Consider the following 21,477-nt stretch of genomic DNA (forward strand, 5'->3'; position numbering starts at 1 on the left):
GGACGGTCAACATCCGTTGAAGTGTCTAATAAGACAGTTAGGAGGCGCCGAGGCGTCCTAAAAAGGCCGGGGTCCACTGAACATCTTTGAACCGTAAATCTTCATAGATGGACGGTCTACATCCCCGTTTGCTTCCTGATAAGGTAGTTAATCCTTCGTCCAAGAATTTAAGGTTGATGGACATCGATGCAAAGAGCATTTAAAAGCGAGGGAAGAAAGAAAGGGGACGGTAAAAATGCGCGGGCACGTTATCTGCGGGAGCGGGCTTGGAGTTGCTCTTCTAAATCCGAGGCCCTCCTCGAGGCCTCCCGGCTTCCAGATTTCCGCTGGCCACCGGCGAGAATGGCGACAGTTATCTGGAAATTCTAACATCCTCCGATCAATGAGGTAAGCAGTCTCTCTCTCTCTCTCTCTCTCTCTCTGTGTATGTGTGTGTGTGTGTGTGTGTGTGTGAAGCGCTTGAAACCTTCGGCTTGTCGTTCCCTGCGGGAGGGAACTGTGATAGTTGTCCGACCACTTGCAATTCTTTAGCTCGGCGCAAGTACAAAATCTTGGGCTTCTCGTTTTCTGCAAGAGGCAATTCTGGTGGTTCTCTGGTCACTTACGTCTCTTCAGATCAAGGTTGTAAGCAAGTGCGTGTGTATCCAAAGCCCTCCGGCTTCTCGTTCTTAATTGTCTCTAGACAATGCCGACAGTTAAGCAAGACCCCTCTGTCTCTGTCTCTGTCTCTGTCTCTCTCTCTCTCTCAATGCGTGTTTGTGTGTGTGTCTCCGAGCCTCGCGCATAAATTTGTGATTGATTGTGGATATTAGTCACTGGCGCTGCTTTCCGGTTTCTATCGAGTGAAGTTGAGATTCTGCTCAGAAAGTGGAGCAGAAAAAGCAAAGCTATAGGATTCTTGTATTATTAAAGAGAAAGAAGAGAAATGCATGTCCGAGTACAAGTCCCTGTATGCGTCGCTTGTGCTTTTCTTTTGATGTTTCTCTGGATCCATTATGGATTTTACGTCTTGTGCTGTTTCCTGGATTTAATTAATGAGCTACAACATGTAGTTAAAAAAATTGGAGCGGAACGTGTCAATGTTTCTGCATCATCGGTCTTTGGATCGATTACGGGTTTTAGTTCTTGTACGAAATAATATCAAGTTTATGTATTTTTTTCGCTCGATGCCTTTTTACGATCGAATGTCTTCTCGTGCAATCTCTTTGTGGACCAATTTTGTTTCACGATTTTTTGTTGATTCTCATCTTTTATGTCATGCGTTAGGGGCACTATGACAATACACTTGAGCAAAAACTTGAATGCTATAAAAGAAAATTTTATGTGTTTAAGCGCACATACACATAAACTGTATGTGGCATTCACTAATCTCTGTCGTTTCTTCTCATATTTTCTGCATTTGATCCTAGTAATCTGATCTACCATAAAAATTTGGTTGCCGGGCACAGATTAAACTTTAATTACCCGGGATTTTCTGTTGTTGTGGTCTTCTCCAGTTCCATTTTTTAAATTTGTATTTCTTGTTTTGATTTCCAATGTCAAGAGTTCAAATTGTGGAGTTTCTCTCTTCCTTTTCCACAAGTACTTGTACAGCAATTTCATCGTTCACTTTGACCTTGTTAGAAGGATCTTGTAGTACTATTTTTTTGGTTGTATACTATGTATTACTATTTCTTGGGGATATAGATTGGAGTTGATTTTGCATGAGATGTTTATTTGGTTTTTCAGGTATAGATTTTACTCACAGGTGATGAAATTTTATCAGGTCGTCGAGAGAGTTTCGACTGCTGGCATATCTTAAGGAACAGGTAAATTAGTATTTCCCATGACGATGCATCTCTTTAATACATCAGTATGTGCAGGAGAGGGCCCAAACTCTCCACTAATTTTTAATAAGTATCTTAATCAATAACATTTATCAAATATTATTATGAAATAATCAATGATTGGATGTGAACCTTCTTGTTTTGTGCACGTTTTTGCGTCTTCCCCATCTACCCAGTCCTATCCTTGTCTCAGTAGTTGTCATGCTATGGGCCTCGCATCTAGGAGTATTAGTTAAGGGCCAAGGCCAATGACAGGACCAACCTTGGGTCAGGTAAATTCGTTCCAGTGAAACTAGGCCAGCTATGTCTTGCAAAATCTCAGTTCCTTAGTTATATAGGCTTACTTCATTATTGGATTACATGGCAATATAAGAACCTCTTTTGATTTATGAACCAAGCTTTGGACTCTTTTGCACGATTGCTAAGGTGTATTTTGTGACAGTGTCGTATCTGCTTTTATGTTTTATTGTGTTGCCTTTTACTCTATATCTCATTGTGGCCCAAATTCTTGAAAAGCAAAATGCTGTTACAATGATTTGAAAGCTCCTTTTTTGTTCCTTCACTGTTTTTCACCCTTTTTCATCTTTATTCCCTATCTCCTATGTTCATTCCTCCATCAGGTTATCTTCTTCTTTTTTCATCAAACTTATTTGAAATGGAAGTTCCTATGCATTACAACTTAAGGTTCATGTCCACTTCATAAACAGTTGTTCTATGACCTTATATTGTCTGTTGGTGGAATGGTTGCACTGGGAGCATCTAGGTGTTGATTACTTTTTACAATTTAAATGCAGGAACTCCAGATCTCCAAAGGAGGAAGACTGAATAGACAAGAAACTGCTGAAAATCTTCAGCATCAATGTCATGCTAATATCTTGGATCAATCTTCCATTCTCAACAACCTAATGAAATTTCTTCCAGAAAATTTGGCTTGTAAAACTTTTAGAGACTGTAATTTATCTATTACATTTATTGTGAAAGTCGCCACACTGTTTGGACTCCTCACTTTCTGTGGATCACAAGGAGCACAGGCCAACACAGAGTTTGCAAGTACTTTGCAATCATCTGATTTTTTAGGAGACATTGGTGATATTAGCACAGGTTTTGCTTCGGTTAGGAAACCTTCTCATATCTCTATACTTGAACTTATACTAGTGATGTTTGTAGAAGTATGCAACTTGGTCTTAAGCATCTTAGAGCCATGGAATATGGAGATATTTTTTGTGGCCTTTAAGAATGTCAGAGTTGTGATTCTATTCTTTCCTTACCTTTTTTGTGCTTGGAGTTGGCAGTATGAACTATATCAGTATTATGAATATAAGTTTATGTATTGTTAGTTTCTGCTAATAATAGTTGCTATTTTGCATTAAGTGTATATGAAGTAGATTAGGAAGAGTAAGGTGGTTGAACTCTTGAATATATTGTTTTGGCAGATAGTATAAAATAGCTGTGAACTCATATAAGTATAATTGCGTTGAACACATAAAAATATCACAGTCTATTCTCTATTAATTTAGTGTATTCATTGGTTAATATTGCATTGACCTTTGAAGCATCTGAGATAGTTTTATTTCTGTCCCTTCTCTGATCATTGAAAGCATCATGACAACCACTGTAAAAGCTTGATTCTTTTTATTTCTGTGATATTATTTTCAAATCTTGCTTAGTTTTTTCACCTTTTCTTGTGAAGCCGAGAGAAAGTGTACATCATATTCTATTTATACTTATTGTCATGACTGGAAATATGAACATTTAGATGTTGCTAAGAAAATCAGAGAAGACTCCTTTTTCTTGCATGTGATTTGCTATTTCAAGATGTAGGACAGTGTGTACACACCGTCTTAGCATCCAAATAAATTCTGCAATGAAGTTTGACAACAGTGAGACGGATTGACAAAGAGTTGACTCTTTATTGTCAAGTTACATTCATGGATGGCAAAGCTACTGAAGTAAGCCAATATGTCATACATCATGCTGAAGCACAAGTGGAGCAAATGATACATTAAATCTCTTTCTGACTGAAACTTAATCTTTGTATTGGCCCATATACTTTAACTTCATCCGTTCCTTATTGGGGAAGAGGCATCACGATAGGGGGATGAAGAAGGAAGGATCAAACAAAAAATGTGATGCCCTGTTGGTGGCAAGAGGAGAGAATCTTGGTTTGTAGAACTAAGGAACCCTTTCCTACAAAACTTTTATCCATTGAACACGTTGAAAAATTGGTTATAAGTGAACTCTAATTTCCCAATAAGGTGAATGTAAGGTATAAAAGTTTTCACCAAGTTTGACAAACAAATGGCACTATTTGCTGCATTGGCTCCTACAGGGTTGTAAATTGTAGAACAGTTGCACATGATTTTCTCTCGTTCATTTATAATGTTGAGAATGTTAGAGAAGTTACAATCTGAACTAAGAAACGAACAATATAACCAGATGGCAGTTAAGAATTTTAAAATGCTAACAGCTTGTGTTTTAGGATGCCTTGTCTGGTTTTAGCCCTTTAGGTTTGTTACTTGGACATTGAGTTAGACAGCCATAATACTAAGCTTTACTATAATCACGACCTGGTCAATAACCCAGCTGGTTGTTACGATTCCTGGGTCAACTTGCAGCATTTTATAAGCAAGTATTTCATTGGGTGGGTTTAGGCAGATCATGTATGCTAAGTTGCATATGTCACATTATTTTGCTGGATATTTCCAGATTCAAGTTTTATTTACTCCAAGCTCTTGATTGTGCCATATTTTGTTTTTCAACTTTTGGTGGTAATATAAATTATAAATTTCAAGTTACAGTAAACTTTGTTTTGATATTGGTCATCTGAACCTAGTGTACACATAATATGTCTTCTTTTAGCTCTGTGTCTTGTTTATATGTTTGTTTACTACATCTCCATATTTATGTTTCTCCGAGGTCCCTAGCTTTTTTGGTTGGGAGGCTCTGGTGTATCTTATTTATTTCAGAGTGAAAAGCATAAATAATTGACATTGGAAGTTCAACGCATTCTTTTTTCCCTCTGAGTGCAGGCGTTTTTGCTGATCTTTTTTTCCGAGCTTGGAGATAAAACCTTTTTTATTGCTGTAAGAGAACAGATTCTTGCTATAAACTTATCTTTCTCATGCATAGGGATGTGATCTAGCTATTTATGTCCCACATATATAGTCATTACTGTTTCAGTATCCAAAGATTAGTTTTATTATTTTGTGAAAATTCATATTGGCTATTGGGAAAAGTTTCCCTTCTTGTGAAACCTGTGCCCTATTGATTGGTGAACTTATCTAGTTCAATTAAAAAAAGAATCTTTTGTTGGTAATGCTCCAAATTCACAAAAAATCTTGGATGGATTTGACAATTTTATTTGACAGTGGAAAAAACTAAACTGTTATTTGGTCCTTCTAACAGGATCTTATATGTATGCCAAACAATTTGCCAACTTCAATTTTCCGTTCTTTTTTTCCCTTGAGGGGCACAAATTAATTAACCAGAAAATTTTTCCAACACGTCATATAGATTGGTCTCTTAGATTCATGATCTTAGCAAGTCAAAACTTTTTGAGCATAACATCTCTGAAACAATTATTTTAATAATTTTTCAAGTTCCTTATGGACTAGCTGTTTACCGAACAACCAGTATGAAAGGTTACTTTGCTATTGGTTGAGTAAGTGTGCTTCATTTCCTTTGTTTTATCTTGTTTTGTGCTTAATCAGGCACTTTTAGCATCTCGGAATCCTGGAGCTGTTGTCTTCGCTGGCACATTTGGTGCCCTTGCGTAAGTTATCATCGTAGTTAATTCCATCAGTGCCTTTCCTTTTCTTTGTTTTTATGCCTTTATAAGTCTCTTAAGAATACTAAGCTGACGTGTATAAGAGCATTTGCAGGAGACGGAATACAAATATTTAGCACAATCTTAATGAAGTATGTCAAAATAAAATCAAAACATAGATTTTACTGACAATCTAAAACATAGATAGTAAAATTAGCACAACGTTGTCAATCTCTTGGTTACATGGAAATTATGCCCCTTTATTTTATTTTTAACGTCTATTTAAATCTTAAACTCTCTTCATTCTTCTCTTTCACGAGATTTCTCCTTCACGGGGGCTAGCTGAAATTTCAGAAGGCAAAAATGTTGTTAGATGAATAAAGGCATGCAAATATGTACACACACTAGAGTACACACAAGAAATAGAAGAAGAGAAAGCGAAGGCTAGTACTGAGTTTGAACCCAACAGAAAACATGTTTGTTATTTAATTTTGTACATTAGAATAGTGAAAATGTTAACTGGATTAGGTTGCAAGTGGTCTTGGTCTGAAGCATAGTCACAAAAAAATGCCTTTTTTTTTAAAGGGAAAAAATGTGATAATTAATTAGCTGTTTAAAACTTTAAAAACGCCATTTTAAAAAAAAAAAAAACTCCAAAATGAAAAAAATGAAAACAACTCGTTTTTTGCATTTTTTTTCACGTTTTTTTAACGTCAAACTGCTTCTTTTCGTTTTCTAATTTTCATTTGTTGCAAATCTACTTATTTTTTGATGTTTGTGTTATTAGTTTCTCACTAATTTGATTTTTCCCTCATTTTTAGTTTTTTTAATTTTTTAAAAAATTTTCCATATTTTTCCTGTTGTTTTCAAGTTTGCCATATTATACCTGAGAAAAACCTTGCTGTTTAAAACACGAGAAAGTTTTTTGTTACTATGGTCTGAAGATTTATGTTAATTTCTAGTACAGTGGATCCGGTTCCCATCTGACCTGTAATGCATTTTGTTGTCCCGGATCCAGTCTGTTTGCAATCCTAATTAAACCTGCAAGAAAAAATCCTATCTTTTAAGATATTCCTAGTGGTTACATTCTATTCACATTAAAGCCTTGGTTGTGGGCTTTTTTGTTTACTTGATGCATTTCTGCAACACATTAATACATTATTGATGTCTAAGAATCTGTCTTTTCTTAATCATGGTTGTCTTTTAAAATTGCAGAGCAATGACAGTTATATCTGTTTTCCTTGGGCGTGCCTTCCACTACATTGATGGCATCCTTCCATTCAGGTTATATACAATTAGGATCTTTATTATTAGGAAACACAAATTAAAGATTTGTTATATTTTTTACAGCTTCCATTCTTCCAAAAATTTTCTAAAGCAAATGTAAATTGTGCAGATTTGGTGAAGCAGATTTACCTATTGATGATATTGCAGCAGTTTGCCTTTTGGTAAGTTTGGCAAGTACTCATCTAAAAAATTATGAATGTAATATGTAATTATTTTGTGTGCTATGTTGATCGCTGTTTGATGCTATGAGTCAAATTTAATTCTCTGGTATAATTAAATTTTGGGATATATCATGCATATTTCAGGTTTATTTTGGTGTGTCCACTTTACTTGAGACTGCTTCTGATGATGGTCTAAAATCAAAGGATGAAGAGGAGGAGGTAAATTTATTCATAGTTCATCCATGCCTGTTATTTTCCACTACAGTTCCAAATGGCAGTGTAGGTATCTCTCTCTGTCTCTCTATCTCTAGTGGGCTCAACAGTGCGTTGTCAGGATCTAGTTACTCAATACACAAGCATACATACACACACACGTGCACATGTTATGTGTGTATATACATATGTATAATATATATATATATATATATATATAGCTGTTATTTTACTTTTAGTTGGCAGTTTTTCAGCATTGAATGATCTGAAAATCACAAAAGACACTTAAATATTTACTTTTTACTTTGCTTATATGCTGAAAAAAAAAAAGAAAAACTTTAAGACTGAAAGCATTACATTTGGATCAGGACCTTAACTTGATGATGTTTTGTGGTCTGACTGGTAAATTTGGATATGTTAGCGTGCTTGTTTTCTAGGTATAAATATCTTCATTTCTATTGAAACAGCTTTAATTTCAATGTGAGAATAGGCTATGGCGGTATGGCGTACATGTTACAACCGGCAGCAATCGGTTGTAACATGTAGGCCATAGCCTATTCTGTGAAATAGCATAAAGAAAAAGGTGGTTTATTGTCTTGACATCTGTGTATATATGTTTATATGCATAGACTGAATATGTCTCTTGATCACAATTCTTGATTTTGTTATTAATGTGAAGGAATCACTCTTGATTATGGAAACAAAGAAATTGAAGTTTCAATTTTGGGTTGTGATATTGGCACCAGGAATTTTACAAAAGAGTGAAGAGAATGCAGTATAAACTCAGAGGCTCTCAAGAAGTAGTATGCTTATTGTTGTTAATTTCAGTTTTGTATGACAAGTCAAAATATAGACACTTCTAAAATAAGTTGGTAAATCAAATGGTAGAGGATTGAGAATCTCAGTGCTTAAAATACTGCATTACAATTAATTTTCTCACGCTAGCTGGGATAACTTGTACTTTGGTTTGTCTTTTTAATAATATAAGGCAGCTGGAGCATTTCCTTCCAAGTACCTGAAACATTTTGCAACTTTGTGCCAGGCAAAGTTAGCTATTTCTGAAGTCTCAGGAAATGGTGCTGGAATCCTGTCCATTGCTGGTACTGTTATAAGCACTTTCGCTTTGGTGTTTGTTGCTGAATGGGGTGACAAGTCTTTCTTTTCCACAATAGGTAAGTCTTAAGATTTTAAAGTCTTTCTTTTCCATGATAAAGATTTTCTTTTTGTCCCTGTACTTATATGATTTGTTTTTTAGCACTCGCTGCTGCATCATCTCCTATTGGTGTCATTGGTGGATCACTGGCTGGCCATGCTGTAGCCACTCTGGTATTTGCTTCTACTAAGCAGATGATTTTCTGTCTTAAACTTGATCAAAGTGCCTGGTCGATATGGTTCTGATAACTTGCACTCTGTTATTGAACTACCTTGATATGGGTCCTGGGAGATTTTCATGCCTCAATTTGCATAAAATTTGGTTATCAGGTCTGGTAACTGAAATTTTATTTCCAAATAGTAAGCCTAATTTGTTATATGAACTTCAGCCTAGAAATAATATGTTTAAACTTTAAAGACTTGGTTTCATGATTCAGACAGGCCTCTTAGTTTTTTGTATGTGCAGATTGCTGTCCTGGGTGGCTCTTTGCTGGGGACGTTTTTCTCTGAGAAGGTGAACCACAGTTTCTTCCTCTTATATTTATTAGCTTGTTTTTTACCCTTTTTTTTTCATCAGACCTGTTGGCTTTTGATTGTCCCTTCTCTCGGCAATCTCGGAACTGAGTCCTGCGATGTAGTAGAAGTAGAACACTTCCTAAAACCCTTCTGAGGATGTCTTACCTGAATCCATCATTTTCTGCGTTGAAAAATGTTTAGAACTATGTCACTTGGAGACGTCTAAATAGGAGTTTCTATCCATGTTCACACTTTAGGATGCTTGTTCTGGCGTGGGACATGACTAAGATATGGACAAAGCCATACAGTTGCAGTCAATGCATCCTATGCCATTTTTGTCTGGTTATGGACTTGCTCAATGTTGCCCTTGTTTAAAAACCTAAAACTTTTAACATGTCCTTTTTTCTTAAAACCTTTCATTTATGAACTTTCCATGGTGTATACTTTTTTTTTCAATGTATTGATGGTGTAGGTGTATCTCTGAGTCCAAGTTCTTGAAATTGTTCTGCACTGGAGTCTGCACTCACATTTGTGTCTTACCACACCAATGTGACCAAGGTCTAGAATTTCAGCAAAACTTAGAGATAAACGACTATGGGAACGATTGTGTTCTGTGAGATTTTAAGAGAAGACAGCTTGAGCAGAAGCTACCTATTATGTTTTAAAGCAAAGTTACATTTATGTAGTTTCACTTTCCTGAAATGCTCCATGTGCGCCACATTGAGCACTTCATCAGACGGTTGAATTTACGAATCATGTCTCTAAGTCAAGTTTGTGCTTTAACAGTTAAGATCCTAGTTGAGAAGACACAGGATATCAGCTGTATTGCTTGGTCATTTTATGGTAATCCATCCAGGTTAGTAATATTTTTCATGGTGCATCATGGGAATACAAAGCAAGTCTATCCACCTTCACCCTGGATGGGAATACCCCTTGACCTCTAATATCGGTCAGTTGCCTGGAGGATGGATGCTTTGCTCTTCTCTTCCCTAAACTGATCGTGGGAGATAACTGCTTAAACGTTCTGTTGGATATGTTCATCCTTCTGTAGCCATCAGCTTCAACTCTCATAAACCCTCACCTCTATAATTGTATTATCACCCAATTTGACAACAATGCATAGTTTAGTTATAAACACGCCAATACTTCTCAACAAAGACATTAAGTGGACAAGACCTCTGCCCCAAGTTTATTCTGTTGACAGAGATGAAATTGTACCATAAGAAGATTATCAGCATGGTTGGGTAAGCTCAATGCTCAAGCCATCCCTCTTACCTGTCATTTGTTTCAGTCAAAGTTCATGGAGGAAAGCAGAACCAGTTTTTTCATATTTTCTTTTCTTTTTAGTGGAAGTTTTTTTCCTTGGTAGGGATATGTGCTCTGAGTGGCGTAGCATAGCTGGTTGGATTAGCAGGCTGGTTGTCAGTTCTATTTTTTTGAGCACTACTGGACTGCAAAAGGTATATGCATAACACTCTGGTTGATGGGTGTTCCACTCCTCACCCAGGTCTATGAAGCACCCCTGAATCCTGGTGACCAGGGGAAAGGGGAGGGGCTTCAGCAACAAATAAGATATGGTTTTAAGTTTTTGGTTTTCTCAGCTACATCAAATTCAGCCAAACCCAATTTTATTTTGTATTTATGTTGTCGGTAATCGGTATCCAAACCATTTGCACACCCAGGTGTCATGATCTGTGACGACTCTTCTTTTTCAGGTGATTGCTTACATCGGAGGAACACTATTCCTTGTATTTGCTGTTGTGACGCTCGTAGAGATTTTCACATAGCGAAGGCGAATGAGATCTTACTTGTTTTCAGAATGCTGAAAGTGAGACTGCAGCATCCAAAGGTCAGCTGGGACAATCGTTCTTGCTGTCTGTTTCATTTCCATTTTGATTTTTAAAATTTGTTTATTAGCTTTTTCGTTGATGGTCTATAGGTTGGCCCTGGCAATACGGTCACTAAGCAGTATGGCTGACTTGTGGGCGTGAGTTTGACAAAGTCGTCGCCATGTCCAGGAGATTTGAGGCGAGAGTCCTTTGATCAAATTGTTCCAGAGGTTTCCATAATATCTCCTTTTCTTATTGTTTATATTTTACAAGCCAAAATATGTGCAACCATTGGTTCTGAAGGAAATTCATGGTACGTCTACATGTTAAAATTTGCAACCCTCCCAAATTTAAATGCCACTCAAATCTTTAGGCGTGGACGTGCAAGAAGTGTCAAAGGAAAGGGAAAACATATCTAAACGTGAAAGTCTATATCTTGTATCTTTGCCAAATGTAAAGACTACAGACCACCGAGAAATCCTTTAAACGTGCAAATTAATTAAATACCGTGATCCAATTATAAACTGCAGGTATATATATATATATATATGAACATCAAAAGCATGTAATTCATTCTAGTTCCTTCGATGCTGACGGTGGTTTGCATCCTTTGAGGCTGAAATGCGACAATTATTAAGCCCAGAAAACACATCTGCTGAAGGTTAGGCTTCCATCCCTTTTATTAAGAATATATTCCAAAAACCCGTGCACAGGAATAACAAAAAAAGAAAAAAAAAAAAGGAAGAAAGGGGAAGCACCTGCGCTTCACCTAAAAAATCGAAATGCAGGACCAAATTGGGTGAAATCCACCTTCAAATCCAAATTGGGTGAAATCCACCTTCAAATCCAAATTGGGTGAAATCCACCTTCAAATCCAAATTGGGTGAAATTTTCATCTTAAGAAAGAGGTTTCCCTTTCTAATGTGTACTAAGAAAATTTTCTTTCTTTTTTGTTTATCTTACTTTTTTAACTTGCATATAAACCCTACCTTAAGGACTCAATAGGCATGATGGCGACTTTAGAATCCGTGTGGTACCAATTTCATGGTTCTTTCTCGTTAGGCGACTGGTTGGATCTAGGCTTGCCATAACACAATTTTCCTGAAAATAGCACCCTGTATGAATCTTTATGCTACTTTTGGTTCACGCTGGAAAGCTTGTTGATTTTCGTCTCAGTATTTTCATAACCAAAGTTTGATCCGCTCCCCATCTTGGCGAACTTGATTAAGCCATGGCAGCCTCTGCCGAAATCATCTTGGATGTCACTCTGACAATAGCAATTGCTAGTATCTGTTGGCTGGATCGGTTCAAATGAGTATAGTGGAAAAAATGGTATGCGTTAGCTGTCTCCCAATACTGCGAATATTTGATATGTTGCCTTTGTCATCAAATATTTGCAAAAGCTTATTTAAATACCATACAAGGATGTCATTTAATTTTCATAATGTCACTTGCTTTATAATATTCTGTCGCAGAGCAATGTTGGTGACGTGAGATCAGCTTTGAGAAAAATGCACTTTTAGGTGATTATCTTCTATTTAATTTTATACGACTTTTGTTTGTATTTGATGCGTCGACGTTTATGACGCAAGGGCCCTTTAACTTATGCGTCTGTCTGGGCTAAATACGAAACTGCTAAGAAAATCTGCGTCCTGTCCCTTTCTGATGCTGCCCATGCGGAAAGGATTTTGCACATATAACAATGGTCTCTTCCAAGAACATGATATCAAAGCATGCTAGAGGTTTGAAGGAATGAGAAAATCCTCTGGTGATTGGATAATTTCTCTTTAGCATATACAACTTAGGAAGTAAATCAGAAAGTGTTTGGGGTCAACAGTTCCGAGTCCTCCGATTTCCGAAATGATTTATATTTTCGTTATTTCACGGGGGCATGTTTTGTTTACCATGGATCTTAGGTCCACGGGTTTATGCCGTGTTTGACAAGCTGATCTTAAATCCATCTTAGGTTAAGTCCACAGCTTACAAACAGTAGATTTCTTAATTGGGTACCTCAAATCTGTATTACCTTATGAAAACCACGGATTTTTTGTCCAAACAGTAGATTTCTTAATTGGGTACCTCAAATCTGTATTACCTTAAGAAAACCACGGATTTTTGGTCCAAACAGTAGATTTCTTAATTGGGTACCTCAAATCTGTATTACCTTAAGAAAACCACGGATTTTTGGTCCGAGGGAGAGGGGTCTGACCATAAATTCATGATTTTAAAATCACATCAATCCTAGATTTTTAAAGGAGCAGCGTGGATCTAAACCCGCTATTTGTTGAAACAATGGATCTCGGAAGGCAAACTAGATGTGAGAGGAAACAAACATGTAAGCGCCTTCAAAGAGAGGATCGACAAAATTGGAGCCCCGTTGTGCGGGCCAAGCAAAGTCGGACCCGGATCGGCGAAGACACCACGGTCCGATCACATGGATCTACTTGGACCCGGTCACGCTCTTCCCTGGATCCGGACGGCTTCCGGGCAGAGCGGACCCAAACAAAACCGGACCCGGATCAAATCGCAGGCACTCGCCCCGTACGACCGGAGGGCATTTCAGTCAGAAAAAATACACAGGGGCAATTCGGTCCCTCCAGAAAAAGTAAGCAAACCTGCGGCTCGAATATGCCGTGGGCTTCCCCTCCCTCAGATCTCTCTTATTTTATTTCTTTCTCTTTTTTTAAATAATTTATTATCGTTCAACCTTTTCCCCTACCTTTTTCCATTTTCCCTCTTTTATCTCTGGCGACGGAGTCCGCTTCAGAAACACGCGCCGGGGAAGAGGGCCGAGGGAGGTGGGACCCAGCGAGGCAAGTTGACCGTTGAAACGTGGCGCCCGTTGGCCCTCCCCTTTTGTTTGGTCGCCACTACCGTTCGCCGCGGGAATGATTGCCCCATATCTCTCTCTGCCTTCACCTTCCCCCATCTTATGTGACGTGTGCGGTCCAGATTCCTCCACGTCGCCCCCTTTTGATGCCGGTAGCCCGATATTTTTTTTTCCGATTCCGATTTGGGGGCTGCTTTTTGTTCCCCCTTTTTCACCGCCGACAGCTAAACTAGGTCCCCTCTCCCTCCACCTTTTATATTCTCCGTCTCGTATCGGATTTGTCCTGACTCGGATCGGTTTGACGTGCGGGGAATAATTGCTGAATCGAATCGGAATGGGGATTATTCGTGGACTTTAGATTAATTTCATATATCTTATATACCTTTTCCTACAAACACGTTTTGGATTCCCTTGAGATATTGATAAAAACAAAATAATAAGCCAAAAAAACTTTGATATAAAGAAGACTGGTATATTTATCCCGACTCGCAAATCTTCGCGTTCTTGAATGTGGGGCTCGAAACGAGGCGAGCCATTTGATGTGAGACGTGCCGAATTTGTGCAACTCTGTGGTCAATGGCCGGCAAGGAGATGGTGGCAGTGGGTGAGGGCGCAAGTGGGGCTTACCAAATCTCTCCCTCCGTTTCCACCTTGGTCGCTGCAACGGACTCCAGGCGTTCTTGTCTCGTGATTTCTTTATCCCCCCCCCCCCCTTTTTTTTTCTATCTTCCTGCCCTTTCATGGTGGGGTCTGCATAATCCCCGGCTTCATTATCCCTGATTTCTTTTCCCCAGAAATTAAATACGTGTCCAGAGTCTCGAAAGGTTCTTGATTTACCTTGTGGAAAGTGAAAGGGCATAAGGTTCTTCGTCTTAAAAAGAAGGTCGTGTTTTGAAGCAAACGAATAATTGAAAGATACCAACGGTTTCTAGAAACTACATGTTGCATTGATTGGAAAAATTTTACAGAGGGCAGTCAAAAGTTATTTAGTTTCCTTTTTTTAGGTTTGGGAGAAGCTTTGACCTTCATTTGGGCGGTAAAATTTCATTCTGCTTAATTGAAAACAAGCGCTCGAATTTCATGGTTTAAGTGTTGAACATATGACCAATAATTTACGCCCCAGGGTGCATTTGAGATGTGTCTATAGAGAAAATAAAATGTCAATGGCCCAATGAAGTGCATCAAAATAAGAGTTGGCAATTAATTTTTTTTAGTAATAATAGGCTCATGAATTTACCTTAAAAATGAAGTAGATTTATAGAACAATATGTGACAACATTTTATGAATTTGGCTCGTTTTTTAGGACAAATTCATAAAACAGTAACAAATTGTTAATGTTAATAAACGACTCTAAAACCAACCAACAGGATGAATGTTTGGGTTGAAGAACACCAGACCATACTGTGTTTTCCCCTCGAGAAAGCTTCCAGTTTGGCATTTTAACAAACACCCTGGGGATGGCTGCAATATCTGTGCTCCTAAAAAGTTAGAAAGTATCTCTTTTCAGGTCGAATATCCTACCTTACAAATGCATTATTTGCTCTTTTCCCTGTTCTATATTCTAGATGAGCACCAACCCAAGTAACTACGTCTCTCCCCAATCCTCCATTATTGAAAGAAGAAGGTGATTTTTTGAAAGCAGGTTATGGAAGAAAAGGACGTTTCAGAAAATTGGTTGCTCTGCAAATATATTCTTGACGTCAACCTTTTGGCCCCATTCCTTTGCCGACATTTGAGTTGTCGGGTTTACGTGACAAACAGATCGTGCAAGGATGAGCCTGCAGTGTGAGCAGGCCCCGACGCAACTCAAGACCCTGAAAGTAAAGAGAATTGGGGGCGTTTGAATCTGTTCTAGGTGGTAAGTTGTTAACGTCCACTTACCTGGAGTTCGCAGCTTTAATCATCAAACAATACCTTTACTTTAAACAATAGACAATGCTATCGTAGACTTTTTTATGACAGTCCAAGATCCGTCACCAAAAGCTTCGTTGCAAAAGGTCTCCACACCTGCCGCTGTTGTGCTAAAAGTAAAAGGGCAACTCGCGTCGTCGTCGCCATATCTAAATGACGTCCAATGACGACCGATATCAATCTGTGTGTATATACAAACCCAGCCTTTTCATTTTCTTTTTCTTCTAAAAACATGCCCGAGCAATAGCGGCGGAGCCATCAATTTGCAGCAAACTAAAACTTGTGTTTCATTCTACTTCTCGTTAGGGATGTTTGGATAATATCTACTGCCACATCAGGATTATCAGATGTTTACAGTTTCTTTTTTTTATCAAATGTGGATGAAGAAAAGTGTATTCATCATAATATAATTTTTAAACTCACAGTCCAAATTTGATCTGAATCTGCCTTTTACATTTACATCTGAATATAAATCTAAGTTTTAAATGCATAACTGAGTTTCAACTGCATTTTAATATGTTAAGAATTGGCTCTTAAAATATATGAATATTGGATATAGAGTATTTATTTAAAACTGAATTTAAATGTGAATCTGATCAGAAGTTTATCTAAAACAGAATCCAAATCTAGTCCGATGCCATCTCCTAAATTCAAATCTGATATGATTTCCTAATCGGATGTTATATTTTTTCCCTTTTTTTTAAAAAAAAAAAATCCGTTGGATATCTGATCCCATCAGGATCCACTGACAATCTCTACTCGTCATGGTTGCCCATTACGTGACTTCCCCTCTATGCATTTATACAAATCCATTAGCATTAAAAAAAAAAAGAGTCACTGGTCGAAATTATTCAACACCTACCAGAAGCTTCCTTAATTGATTAAAAGGAATAACAATAAATTATAATGATCAACGATTGCACTAGCTTGACGGATGTTATCTGATCGTCATTGACCTCATAAAAAGCAACAAGTCGAGATAAGTTTCTAACATTTCATGCTGTAAAGTGTGTTTTCATGAGAAAGAATGGAAACTTATGAACGAAATCTTAGAAATGCCATATGAATTGCCGTGTAAAAATAAACTGAAAAACTCTGTCTATTATTTTTTCGGCGTTTGATGACTTGCAAGAACTTTTAAATTGAGTAGTGCACTTAATATTTCATCCGGCAATCAAACGCCCCCAGTTAGAACTTGTTAACACACATATATATATATATATATATATATATTTTGAATGGTGATTGTAACTTTTTAGAGCTACCTGCCATCTTTTGTACTGTTCCATCCAACATGACCAATTAGAAGGAGACAAAAAAACACAGCTATTGAAATTAATTATTCAAATATATATTTTTTTAAATCTACCCTTATAAATATGACCTTAAGAGTGATTTGATGAGAAAACATATATTAAGCTAATTGTTTTTTACTTAAATAATATTTTTTAATAATAAAAAAAAAACAGCTCTTATAACATCAAAATTTTGGTAGCATAAAGATCATTTTTTTTTTTACAAAAATGACATGAACTAAAACAAGATTTATATTAAATCAGTGTTCATAAACACATTAGAAGGTTCGTATTTTGTTTAACACACTTTTTAACATGAATTTAAAAGGTCTAGTTTTATCCCTTACCCAGTGGTACATACCAATCACTATATATATGTAAACCGGTAGCTACTAAATTTTAATATATATGACTTTAATGGGAATCATCTATGCCCTCGATTCCAAATAGATTAGACGTTAGAAAATAATTTATAGATATAAAAGACAAACTATTTTTTAAATGCCCAAAATGTCCCTCAACAAGGACAAAAAAAATCATTTAATAAAACTCATCTCTCTCTCTCGTCCTTTGAAAAATATTTTTCACACTCTTGAAAACAACAGTTTGTTTTATAATGTATTTATCTTTTTTTTTCTTCACGGTCTAACCTCCTTGAATATAGAGCCATTTCCATCAGGCCCGGTCTATGAGGATTTGGTAGCTGCATGTATTTTTCCTATATGGATACCATATTGTGCTTTGGTGGGTTACTTCATTGCACTTACCTCAAAAGCCACACTATGGCTTGGATCTTATTCCTAGTCATAGTCAATTAGTTACTTGGATTGAGCAAGATAAATTTGAAGTTTTCAGTTCTTCTTGCTTGCTAGTGGTGGAGCTCAGGAATGCAGTAAGTCAGATCTGCATTAGCCAAATCAATAGGAAATCTTGATCCGCATCTGATCCGATCCGCCACGGTCGCTAAATAGAGAGGAAACTTCTAATTAAAAACTGAACCGTTTGCAGGTCTTAGTGGAGCCACACATGGGCAAGGTGGGTATCTTCTCATCTTCATCCAGAAAATCTCAACAAAAGCAATGGATCCATGGTGGCACTACTCACCCTGAACTCAAGTGCAAGGAAGAAAAAGGCGCTACCCACTTCATATTTGGTCGCTTTCCTCCACCCTCTTCCAATATTGTTGCCGCCGGCCGGCATCCTAATTTAAATTTCTGGCTTCTTCCACTTCCATTCTTTTGAGAATTGGAGGAAAAGGGTGGTGAATTGGTATATAGTTCATTTTCTTAAGCTTGGTGCTTGCTATATATATATATATAAGCTGGCGTGTGAGTTGTCCATGCCAGCAACAAAATTTTTGTTTATTTTTACATATATTTCTTACAATTACTTACTTATTTACATATGTTGTGCCCATTAAGAAATGAAAATTTTTATAAGAGTGCCCCGTAGCCAAAAAATTCTGGCTATACCACTCATGCTTGATATTTTAATTGCATATCCATTCATACGAAAATACCCTTCAAATACACCTGACTAAGTGGTCTGCTTGACATCTTTGAGCTTAAGAAGGTTAAAGTTCGAATAACCAAGTTCTTTGTCTAGAAATTTGGCTAATCCCATCTTGAATCGGGTCTTGCGCGCTTGCGTCACACAAGAGGGGGATGTGACTGTGACTGCACCCAATATCATTTCGTTTGATAGTATGCACTCCTCTACCAGTGGCGGAGTCAGGATTTTTTGGCCGAGGAGCACTCGAGGTACCAGCCTAGGTTTAGTGTGGGCACCCCACGTGACTTTTTAATCATTATAATGTAATTTCAAGTCCTTTTAAAGAAATTTCAATTGGCCCACACCAGCCCTCATGTATCTCCGCCACTGCTGACGGCTGACGCCGCCTTGCATGGCCAGAACAATCACATGCCCCTTTATGTGCCGTGAAATTTTGTTGTTTTTTGATTGATGTACCAAATCTGATCCCAAGCAGTCTCTCCAACCCAAGGGTGCTTTATTGCCGCTGCCAATGGGGTTCAGTACTGGGTTTAATCTCTGAACTTTGTCTCAAAAGAATTGATTCCAAACTGTGCCGGACCCTCCTTCATTTTTTCTTGGCAAGAGGACGTTTTTGTCCAAAATCATTGAATTTATAAGGTTTCATGATTGGCATTATTAGTTGACTATCTATCTTTTCGTATTCAAAGGACAGTTGACATTTTTTATGATGCATTTCATTATGAATTCTTGCAAAACTGTCCGTTGGATTTTGTGTGTGAAAGAGAGAGAGAGAGATCAACGTCACATGCTTATTCTAAGAAGGGCATAGTTATTGTTGTCATATTCAATTGGAATAAATACGTTTCATTGAATTATATGGCACCTTCAACTCTAATATGGAAAGAAGAGCCGTGGTTTTTCCTTTATTCAAACTTTCTTCTGTCTTGGGCAAAGGACAGAAACGACAGACGTTGGCAGGCCATGCCAAATCCTCACAATTGTTATCTGGCACCCAAAGCTGCCTCAATTTTTTAGTTTTTAATGTTTACTTAAGGGAAACCGCTGTTTTGGGTAAAACCCTCGTGACCATATCGAAATATGAGTGCATCTTTGAACTTGTGCATCATGCTTACCATTATTTGAGCTTACAAAAGCATGACAACAAACACGAGATTCAAACCTCCGACCAATTGATTGCAAGTCGCCAACAAACACGAGATTCAAACCTTGGACCAATTGATTGCAAGTCGCCTTGCCACCTGATTGTGTTCCACCCCTTAAAGGGGTGTTCTCTTATTTTGGATGAATTTAACGAAATTCTCGCGAGAACTGAAGCCTCTTGACCTCCTTTTTCTCTTACCCTTATGGTCTAGTGTTGCACCGGTTCATAATTGAGGAATTAGTGTACTTTCGTCTTAGTAATGCTACGGCATGGTTGCATGGTGCGCAAGTAGTGATGCATGTTTTTTCGTCGTATAGCCGACCACCTTTGCTATGCCCCTTGGACACTCGCATATTCATTACAAAAAGTTGCAACCCGCTCGGTTTGCTGCATGCTACTCATAAGGTTTCCACTTTAATTTCTCAAACAAGAGCTTTCAGCAGAAAATGCTTAGGAAAACACCTGTTTGGGTTTTCCCAAAGTCATAATGTCTGCCCAAGTTGATGTGATTGCTAAATCAAAAGGAGTTTAATTTCTAGATTGCCTTGGACAATTTATCTTGCAATATAACGTTAGCAGCCGATAACATACCAAAATCCAGGGCTGAGGCGGGTACTCCCAGGTAGGTTGTTCTTCATCTGCCCATTTGGCAACATATTTCTTTGGTTTTCTAAGATAGTTGATCTTGTCTCGAAGAATTTGCTCCAGCTGTGTCTTGGTTGCACGCTTACATGTAAGAGCTCTTTATAGGATTGGTTCCCATTGTGGCGGGCTCCGCTCCGGATCCTCAACATCGGCATAAAATGGCTTTAGGTTCATATGTGAAACACTTGATGCACCTTGAAGTTTAGCGGCAGATCTAGCTGGGGTTGACAGCGGCTCGATGTAAATTTTAAAAATTTTAGCTTAATATATATGAAGAATTTGAAAATATATATTTTCTTTTTATTAAAATTTTGAAACTATAGTTTGACGACTGCACCTCCTTTGTCAAAATCAATGTCCTAAAACTAAGATTGGACTCACCAACCCCCATTTAATATTATTGTTTAGATGAGTGGGCTGGGTTGGTTTGTGGTTTTCACATCCACATCCATGAAGCCAAATGGCTCCCCACCCACTAGGCCCATCTTTTGGCATGCACCCATGCCCAAATACAACCTAAGCTACCCACTAACATAAACTCCAATGAAAAGTGCACTTTTTCAATAGTTTTTATAACTCCACCTCAGCATATATTTTCATACAAAATTTTGAAAACAAACAAAAAAATGTTTAGTTCTTATTGGGCAAGTTGTGATGAGAGAGGGTCCCACCAGATTTTAGATGAGGAGATATCCTCGAGGACACAAAAGCCTCTCCCCTTTCCCCCTACCCTCGGGGTCGAGGGTTCCTTCCAGACATGGTGGGGAGAGGGACACTCACCAACTAAAAGCCACTCAATCCAACTAATGACAGTCCCTTCACATTTCCACTAGTTCGTTATGCTATGCCCCTCCAGAAACTGGGCAGACTGAACTTTTGATCGAAAAAAAAAATTTTAAGAACCTGTTTGGGTGAATCACTTAAAAACATAAACCAGACGGCAAAAGCAACCAGGCTTTGTAACAAAGTCTAGTTTTTACAAATCCAAGTTTTTGAAGTTATCATCCAAACCCAACTTAGAAAAAAAATACAACTTAAACCAATGATACAACAGAAAAAAACCAGATAAACGAACCATAATAAACGTTCAAGTTTATCAAAACCGTTGGTTATGTAAATTTACATTTCACTCCCGCCCCAACCACGAAATTTACGTGCCTTTGCCCGTTTACCTAAATTCCGGCTCACCTGAACCTTGTTGAAAAAGGTGAACTTTATGCGCTTCATGTACGTGGCCAAGTTTAATATCGGCCGCAGATATAATCTACATAGTTTATATATTAAAAAACCGCGGCAAATCTCGTCATTCGCAGCAATTAAACAGATTATCCAAGTAAAAGCATACGTAGAACATGTCGCTGTGACGCATAAGAATGAATTCGAGGAGCA

At 37.7% G+C, this 21,477-nt stretch overlaps 1 protein-coding gene across 1 annotated transcript; it reads left to right on the top strand.

Moving 5' to 3' along the window:
• Nucleotides 1-185: 185 nt before the first annotated feature.
• On the top strand, nt 186-11,099 carry LOC116267042 (GDT1-like protein 1, chloroplastic). Its single transcript, XM_031648590.2, has 13 exons — nt 186-387; nt 1,766-1,808; nt 2,621-2,938; nt 4,856-4,909; nt 5,537-5,598; nt 6,808-6,876; nt 6,989-7,040; nt 7,185-7,259; nt 8,296-8,425; nt 8,509-8,579; nt 8,872-8,919; nt 10,637-10,770; nt 10,861-11,099. Exons 1-12 carry the CDS (start codon nt 236-238, stop codon nt 10,706-10,708), a joined length of 1,146 nt encoding a protein of 381 aa, XP_031504450.1. The 5' UTR covers nt 186-235; the 3' UTR covers nt 10,709-10,770; nt 10,861-11,099.
• Nucleotides 11,100-21,477: the final 10,378 nt, after the last annotated feature.

Source organism: Nymphaea colorata, chromosome 13 (genome assembly GCF_008831285.2).
Source record: "Nymphaea colorata isolate Beijing-Zhang1983 chromosome 13, ASM883128v2, whole genome shotgun sequence".
NCBI classification, from domain to species: Eukaryota; Viridiplantae; Streptophyta; class Magnoliopsida; order Nymphaeales; family Nymphaeaceae; genus Nymphaea; species Nymphaea colorata.